This window comes from Kryptolebias marmoratus, linkage group LG10 (assembly GCF_001649575.2).
Source record: "Kryptolebias marmoratus isolate JLee-2015 linkage group LG10, ASM164957v2, whole genome shotgun sequence".
Taxonomy (NCBI): Eukaryota; Metazoa; Chordata; class Actinopteri; order Cyprinodontiformes; family Rivulidae; genus Kryptolebias; species Kryptolebias marmoratus.
The window spans coordinates 22,117,565-22,126,666 of NC_051439.1; the positions used below are offsets into that span (position 1 = coordinate 22,117,565).

The window sequence follows — 9,102 nt, forward strand, 5'->3', positions numbered from 1 at the left end:
GCCGGAATTAACAGCAGCAAACTCTGAAAGTGTGCTTCGCCCTGATCCGTTTATTTCAAGTGTGACAAACTCAGCGACACGTTGGGGCCAAAATTAAAAACTTGATTCTAGCAAAGAGACAATCTCGATCAATATTTATTTAAAAAAACAACATAAATTAACCCCAGTTTTAGCTGTAATACGTCAAATCAGCTGGTGCCCATATGTCCAGCAGTCGCTGTGTGAGAGGCGGGGGGACGCCCTGGACAGGTGGCAAGTTCATCGCAGGGCCACGTAGAGACAAACGAGACAAACAACCATTCACGTTCTCACCCAAAAGTTACCAGTTTATGTCAATAATATCAACGCCTTTCCCCAGTTACGTACTACATAGAATTTAGAACAAAAATACTTTAATGAACAAAAAAAAATAGATCAAACTTTAAAAGACACGTTCATTTCTTATGTCTTATTATTAAATTTTCTCTGTTAAAACAGCTAAAAGACCACAAACTGACGTCTGATCATACAGCTGCTAGCGTATAACTTTTAAACAAGAAGAAAAATACAGAAGAAGACTTTATAAATCACAGCAGATTCTGTGTTACTCTGAGCCACGTTAACTCAAGTCCGACATCGTTTCTTCCACGATTGCACAAAAACTAAATGCATTCCTCGGAGGAAACCTTAAAGATCGTCTTATGGTTAATGTTAAGGCTGTTGTCAATTAAGGCTGTTATGGTCAAACCATATACATCATGTCTCATAAATATATATAAATCAGCATACAGCCTATCTTATGAATAAGCGTTTTAAGGGTCAAAGTCTTGGATGTGTTGGGGGGGCTCAGTATCTCTAAATTAACTGAGTTATTGTCATTTTATGCTGGTTAACGTCGCCATCTAGCTTTCCTTCAACTCAGAGCAGTTTCCCATTCCCTGCTGATAGAAAATCATCCCCCAGCATGATGCTGCCACCACCGTGCTGCGCTAAGAAGGTGGTGTTTACAGCACCTGGTAGACCCCATTTTACTCTCCTCTGACCACGGCACCTTCTTCCACATGTTTGGGATTATCCCTTTGGGTAAATTACAAACAACCTGTCATTTTTTTTTTTTTTTGCCATGTCTTACATGAAGCACAGATCTGTGCAGCTTGTATTTGTCCGGTGGACAGCTCAGCTCCACCGGGGTTAACTTTGACCTCGTGGAGGTTTCTCTGGTTAATGCTCTCCTTATCCGCTCTGTGAGTTTTGGTGGAAGACCCTCTCCTGGCAGGTCTGCTATCGTCGTTTTTCCATTTCTGAATATGGGAATAATGGCGCTCCGTGGAATGTTAAGGGTTCCATGAACTCAGAACTTACCCAACGCTTCTCCACATCTTTGTCTCTGACCTGTATGGAGAGTTCCTTGGTCTTCATGATGTCTCTTGCTTGATGGTAGATTTTACCACTCAGAGGTGTTGGACTGCTGTAGATTCAGGGGATCGTTACAAAAGGTTCACGTACCTCAGAATACAGTGAATACAGTTTTATATTATTAAAAAAGAAAGAAAGATGAGAAATCATTTAATTGCCTGTGTCTGCATATTTTCTTGTCTATCTGTTAGCAAAATATCTAATGAACCACATAAATGACTTCAGTGAAAACCTTTGTCAATCATTTGATGTAATCTACAACCGAATGACATTTGGAGTCAAGATTTGAGAATGCTGCCACAGCTAAGTGACATTAGCAAACATTATTTTTAATTTTACAGCTAGAATCTGGTGTGGTAGTAGCTGAGAGTCATCCCCATCACATCCCCTGAGGGGTAACAGATGGTGGGAGAGCTTTGACTTTAAATGTTGGAGTCAACCCAATTCAAGACGGCCAGCACAGCTAATTGACTTTAGGCCATATTTAAGTAATTTTTACAGACATAGAGCTAAACGTTGGTGTGGTAGTAGCGACAGTCGTTCCTGTCACATACTCGAACCTCAAATGGATCGTGTGGGATCTCTGTTTAAAACGTCAACATTAAATTTAGGCAATTTTAAGATGGATGCTACAGCTAATTGACCTTAGTAAACACAAAAATGGCTACAACTAAGTCAGTTTTACAGACATAGAGCTGAAATTTGGTGTGGTAGTAGCTGACAGTCATCTACACCACATACCCTGAGCACTAAAAACATCACATGAAACCTATGCTAAAACCTGTATGTCCCTTCAATGAATGCTACTTCAGTTAATGTCCTTCATTCACAGGCAAAAAATGCATTAAGTAATTTTTTTGTATTTACCCTAATTTTAAAAAATCATTAAATCCTGACAAAGTGCTGTAAAGCGCTCGTTTCTTACGCGATTTCCTGAGGCGGAACTACTTTTCACAATCACGACTTCCAGTTGGGGGGGGGGGGACCGTTCCACAGAGTTCCGTTTCCAGCAATTTCTACGTTCGGAGAATAAACCCGGGCGCACCGCTAGCGGCACCCAGAGACTTCTAGAAGCGGCATCGTGCAGTCGGTGGACAGGCGCCGGCACATCCACGGGACAGAGCTGTGGTCTGCGTTCACTTGTAAAAAAAACTGTTTTTATTTTTAATAATAATCATCGTTAGAGATGGCTAAATGGGGAGAAGGAGACCCTCGCTGGATTGTGGAGGAGCGAGCTGATGCGACGAACGTCAACAACTGGCACTGGTAGGAAGCAGCTAGCCTCTGTTAGCATGCTAATGCTAAAAGCACGCTTGTGTTAGCATCACACCGGCATGCAGTTTTTATTTTCAGTCTTTTATTTAAAATAGGCACGTTTGAGCACTAAACGCCGAGTTTAGTTAAAATATAAAGTTTAAAGAAACATTAAAGCCGCTCCTGTTGGTTTAGCTAGCTTTGCTAGTTATTTCATAAGCTACAAAATAGAGGGGTCCCTGGATCTATTATCAGGATTTTATCCTTTTGGTACACGCATCAACTGATGTATGTAAGATGGGGTAATTGTGTGTCAGCCCCTTTTAAAATAAGTAATGGGGTTAGACAGGGAAGTATTTTGTCTCCTCTTCTGTTTAATGTATATATGGATGATTTATCAAAGTGGCTGCAGCAATGTGGGACAGGATGTGTTGTTGGTGGGTCTATAATTAACCATCTCATGTATGCCGATGATTTAGTTATTTTCAGTCCTTGTAGTGCTGGTCTTCAACAATTATTGAGGACCTGCTCAAACTATGGCCAGGAGTATGACATTCAGTACAATGCACTGAAAAGTAATATTATGGTTGCAAGGACTAAGGAGGATCAGAAGTTGGTACTTCCGGATTTCTTCTTATCGGGTGTTGTTCTTAAAGTTTGTACTGCCGTGAAATATCTGGGTCATTATATAACTGATGATTTAACTGATGACATGGACATCAACAGACAACGGCGTCTAATGTATGCACAAGCCAACATGCTGTTACGCAAGTTTCGGATGTGTTCGGTTTCAGTTAAAGTGGCTCTCTTTAAGGCATTTTGCACCCCACTGTATACTGCCCACCTTTGGCGACAGTATAAACAAAGTACTCTACAGAAGCTTAAGGTAGCCTACAATGACGGAATGAGGATGCTGCTCAGGATGCCGAGATGGACTAGTGCTAGTCAGATATTTATCGGTGTTGGGGTCTCCACTTTTCATGCTCTGCTGCGATCTCTTATGTACAGGTTTATGGGGAGGCTTTGTGTCTCTACAAACAACATTATCTTGTCACTAACAGATATCTCACGGAGTTCAGTTAGGTGTAAGTCCAAAATGTGGACTCACTGGCGATGTAGCCTTATGGCAACTCAGTGACTTGGTTTGTGCTTGCTATATTTTTAATTTTTTTTTTTTTTTACTGTATTTTATTATCTTTTTTATTATCTTATTTTTGTTTTTTTCACACTATGGACCTATTTTGCGTCTTTAATAAAGTTGATTGATTGATTTGCTAGTTGAAGCTAGCTTGGGTCAAAACGCTCGTTTTAGTCGTTTCACGTGGATAACGAAGCACAAAATCCTGACTCGTGTTTCTGTTTGAGGAGCTGTGTTTGTTTAATTTTAGCCAAAAGGCAGAAAAGAGGCCGCAGTTTCTCATAAACCGGCGGCGGACACGTGAGGTGACCCCGGCTTGCAACGTGACCGTGTTTTATTTATTATTCTCCTTGTTTATTACATTTTTCCCCCTCTCAGTGCAGACCTCATTACTGTCTCCATGGTAACGCCGTCTTGTGATGTACGTCGCAAACTGATGTTTCTGCCCTAATTTGTAAACGATCAGACAACTTTATTAGCCCCAAAAAAACAGGCATTTTTGTAGAATGACAACTAATACAAAACATAGTTTAGGAATGTGATGGGATGTTTGAACTGGATCCATTTGGCACATTAGACAGAGCTTGAAAATACTTTTTAAATGTGTCACCAAGATCGTCCTGACAGGACAGAAACTAGTTAAAACAGTCATTAAAAGTTTAAAATCGAGCACATCTTATCATCCTCAAAAACTATCTGCTGAAAGCTTCGATGAACCTAGAAGAGATCATAAAGGACAACTTCCTGAGTGAATAAACCAACTTTTTACTTCTGTCACTCGCCTGGCAGGTAGATTCTTGGCGTACCCACATAGTTCTTATGTGACGTCACCCTTCAGGACACTCCCCGTTTCGTAGCCATTGTGACAGGCAAAGAAGACGCTGCCTTCGATCACAACAACGGTCGTTTCACGTCGGGTCGGAGTTTCTTACGGTTCAGGAACGCAGCGTTTTCTCTACATTCTGAAACTCAGGAAACGAAGGAGTTGAATGCTAAACGCTGGCGCACAAAATCAGCCCAGACCACTTTTATTCTGGTTAAAGTTACGTTAAGTGATGTTAAAGGATAACTGATGTGTGCTAGAATGATTTCGAACCTTTTTACTGTAGATATCTCATCCATGCTTTGAGCTAAACCCCAAAACTAACGTTATGGTTTAATAATTAAGGGTTTTGTCAGTGACTAAATTAAAGCTGTTATGGTTGAATGATCATTTCAGGTCTCATTCTAATCCAGAAACACTGTCGACACCGTACGCCTACATGATTGCTCATCCTGCCAGTCACCAGGACTTTCCTAACACGCAGAGCTCGGACATCTTTTATCCATCGAAACACTGATTGTTTGAGTCCGTTGCTTCCTGGCCTCCTCCGTGGTGTCGGCGCTCTTCGTGTACGCCAAATAAACGACGTCACAGAACGAAATGGGCGGCGAGTTGTCGGGCTCGTCCGACATTTCCTCCTTTTTCACCTCAATCCCAGCAGTGGCAATCCTCTCTTTCACGTTAGTCAAGAGTAAATAAATATCTGGGTTTATTTTGATTTAAAGCCATCGCTGCCCAGAATTCACTCACCATCATGGAGAAAATATCCCTTCCAGACCAGATTTATGGGAACTATTACAAACTAGCAGGACGTTTACACACAAAAAACACATTTAACACTTAAAATGTTTTGATTTGTATCAATAGGAATATCTTTGTTGATAAAGTTTACACTTAAATTTCAAATATTGAACCATTTATTTATTAATTTGGGCAATAATACTCATTGGTTGGTTGCAGTGTCTGCCCAGGTGTTATTAAACACCAATAAAAGATAAACTGTAAAACGTCAGTGTTTGTTTCTTTATAAAACACATTTAAATCCAGAGTTTGGACCAAAGCGCTGTAAATAAAACTGTGATAAAACATGTTGTTTCAGTAAAACAAAAACAGATGAAATGATTAAAAGTAGGTCGGAGAAGATCCTATTTAAGTCATTAAATTCTGATTTAATTTCTGGACCTAATTTAGTGTAAAGTTTCAGTCGTAAAGAACGATGTGCTCCCACTTTTTATAGCTCCAAACATTTTATAATGAATGTAGAGATTGTCCAGTGGCTGCCCTGAAGTATTCCTAAAGTATTGTGCTGTAAATGTGAACATTATGGTCTGTATTCACTGTCTGTGACGAGTTGGAGACACGGAATTGTGAGAAAATAGGCAAATTTTTCTTAAAATCACTGAATTGGTTTGATTCATATATTCTTGTAAGTAAGTGTGAATAAATTGTGACGTTCCTGTGAATATCGTGTAATTTCTGCCCCTATTTAGTCACAAAATGTCTTGATTTTTGTGTCATAATTTGGTTTTATTGGCTGCTAAATCCTCCCACCACTAATGCTGCCAAATTCATTTTGAGAGTAAATTTGATCCAAAGATTAAACCGAGAAACGTCTCAGACCAGTTTGGAAACCAGCGATTAACTGTTTTCCTCTCTGACTTCTTCAGGACGGAAAGGGACGCGACGAACTGGTCGTCGGACAAACTGAAGTCTCTGCTGCTTGGGCTGAGCGTGGAGAGCGACGAGGGCGGCTGCGAAGTGACGGAGGTCAGCAAGGTGGAAGGAGAGGCCTCGATTAACAACCGCAAAGGAAAACTCATTTTCTTTTATGAATGGAACCTGAAAGCCACTTGGACCGGTGAGGAGGAAACTCTTTAACTTTGGGTGGAAGCTGGTTTTGTTCTCTGGTCAGTTTAAATCTTTTAAAGGTCCTGGATATTTACCGGGTTAAAGTCTGCATCAGTAGGAAGGCAGAAAATTCACATTTTTGATGCCTTTGCTCTGAGAATGAGCACATTTCATTCCTCTTTTCTGCACAGAATCAAAAGTTTCCCAACAGAAGGGTTCATTAGTCTGTTTTCTGCAATAAAGAACAGATTTTATTTATGTACTAACTGGATTTAACTCCAGACGCCTTTAGAGGAACATCCAGCCACCAGCATACAAACTGCAATCATCTTTTGTTCTGAAATAAAATTAATTTTGTTCAGCTCTTGATTTTATGACGTTGATGTTGGGCATCTTAAATCCTGTTTAAAATAAAGAGAAAAAGTTTGAAATATTTGCTTCTTTTCCCCTTTTTTAAACCAGGAAAATCTAAAGCAGGAGTTGAATATAAAGGGTCGATTGAAGTCCCGAACCTGTCGGACGAAAACGGCACCGAGGACCTCGATGTGAGTCCAAGCAGGTATTCCCGCTCGGTGTTTCCTGATTGGCTCGTCCGCCGACGTCTGACCTCTGTCCCGTTCTCCAGATTTCTGTAACGTTAAACAAAGACGAGCCCGACACGCCGCTGCTCCACCTGATGAAGACCGAGGGCGCCGAGAAGATCCGGGAGGTTCTGGGAAGTTACGTCGGGTTTTTGAAAACAGGTCAGTGCGCCGCAAAAAGAGCCCGATTTTATTTATTTATTGGTTTCGTGCGACGATGAGAGATATAACAGTTTAACTTTAGGTTCTCTCAAAGAATCTGACCTCCGCCGAGGTCACAGCGTCTGGATCAGAACCAGAATTTAATCCGTTTTTTTGTTTCAACCTCAACATTTCATGAGTTTGAGAGCTTGACCTTTGACCTCACAAACTCTGAAATCAGCAGGCATCATCTTTGACCCTTGAGGTGTCGAGCTGCAGAGTTAGAACATGGGCTGACCTTTGACCTTTTCACCAGATCACCACGATCTGACCTCTTGTTCCTTGCACCATGTTTCCCGGTTCCTGCAACTTTAATGAAAATCTGTTCTTAACTTTTTAAAATATTACAGATGATGATGCAATTAGTAATAAATAAAAGTGATAAAATGACCTCAGTCAGGATGAATAAAGACTACTTTAGTGAAACAGTCAGAAAAGCATCTTTTAAACGGTACGATCATATGTATTTGTAAGTTTGACGGAGTGCTCATCTGTTTGGTTTCTCTTTTAAAAACACTGCAACCTGACTTTTTATTTCTTTCTTGTTTTTCTGAATTGTAGAGTTCACACAAGGGATGATCCTGCCGACGGCCAACGGCGTGGCCAAACCGCAGCTGACCTCACAGTCCAAATCCAAACAGGACAAAACTCAGGTTGGTGCTTTTTGGGGTTTTTTTCTGTTTGTTTTCAGCCGATCGTGAAACGAGAAGTTTTAATTCCGTTCAGATTCTCTCCTCGAGCGGCACGGCTCCCCCCACCAGCACTGGTGTGAAGATCCCCACCTGTAAGCTCACCCTGAAAGACACGTTCCTCACCTCGCCCGCCGAGCTCTACAGAGTCTTTGTCAACCAGGAGGTCAGCCTAACGAGCAAATAATGGAGCGTACGTAACCGCTCTGACCGGGTCATCTGAGGGTAACGTGTCCTGCTTTTGGGTCTGCAGATGGTTCAGGCGTTCACGCGCCGTCCCGCCACAGTGGAGGGGGAGAGGGGTGGAAAGTTTCGCCTGCTAGAAGGAAACGTTTTTGGAGAATTCACAGAACTGGTGAGTCGGACGTTTGATTCCCCCGGGGCCGTGACCGTAACGAGGATCAGATTCCAGTAAAATCTGTTTTTCCCAACAGGTACCTGATGAGAAGATAGTCATGAAGTGGAGGTTTAACAACTGGCCCTGCGGTGAGTCTTACATGCCGAGAGATGGTGTCCTGGTCCAGGTCCCGGTCCCGGTCCCGGAGGACCACCGTCCTGCATGTCTGACATGTTTCCCTACTCTTCAGCAGGTCTTCAGGTTCTTCGGGAGCCTGTAAACCACTCCAGGACCAGGACTGGACTCTCAGCTCCTACCATGATGACTCTGAGCTCAGAGTTCTGTGTTAGCTGAGCTTGATTAGCTATGGCGGCCATCTTCAGTCATTAAAATTCTTAAAAATCTGTCCTGTAGTTCATGGGTAATTACATGATTACCTGCAATTTGTCTGTTAGCAAAATATCTTATAACCAGTGGGCAGGTTTTAACTCGTAGAAACTCAACTTGATTCAAGATGGCCGCTACAGCTTCGACAACCCCAAAATGACCAGAAGATTTTAAAGTAGTAGCTGAGAGTCCTCCCAGCTCACATTTAGTCCCTTTTTAAGGTGGTAGCTTTACAACGCGGACGATTACCGCCTTAAAACGAACATGCTGGTGTGTTTAACGCTTCCTGTCATGTTTAATACTTCCTGTCACATGTTTAACACTTCCTGCCGCGTGTTTAACACTTCCTGTCGGCGAGTTTAACACTTCCTGCCGCGTGTTTAACACTTCCTGCCGCGTGTTTAACACTTCCTGTCGGCGGGTTTAAAACTTCCTCTGGCTGGGTTGTA

The 9,102-nt window shown here is 41.9% G+C and overlaps 1 protein-coding gene across 1 annotated transcript in view; it reads left to right on the forward strand.

The window, feature by feature from the left end:
• Positions 1 to 2,410: 2,410 nt before the first annotated feature.
• ahsa1a (AHA1, activator of heat shock protein ATPase homolog 1a) overlaps positions 2,411 to 9,102 on the forward strand; it is a 9,193-nt gene continuing 2,501 nt past the window's right edge. The window contains exons 1-8 of the mRNA XM_017439562.3: positions 2,411 to 2,661; positions 6,278 to 6,468; positions 6,921 to 7,003; positions 7,084 to 7,201; positions 7,802 to 7,893; positions 7,967 to 8,095; positions 8,183 to 8,284; positions 8,364 to 8,415. Coding sequence (XP_017295051.1) covers positions 2,582 to 2,661; positions 6,278 to 6,468; positions 6,921 to 7,003; positions 7,084 to 7,201; positions 7,802 to 7,893; positions 7,967 to 8,095; positions 8,183 to 8,284; positions 8,364 to 8,415 — 847 coding nt within the window. The 5' untranslated portion in view covers positions 2,411 to 2,581. The remainder of the gene's footprint in view (positions 2,662 to 6,277; positions 6,469 to 6,920; positions 7,004 to 7,083; positions 7,202 to 7,801; positions 7,894 to 7,966; positions 8,096 to 8,182; positions 8,285 to 8,363; positions 8,416 to 9,102) is intronic.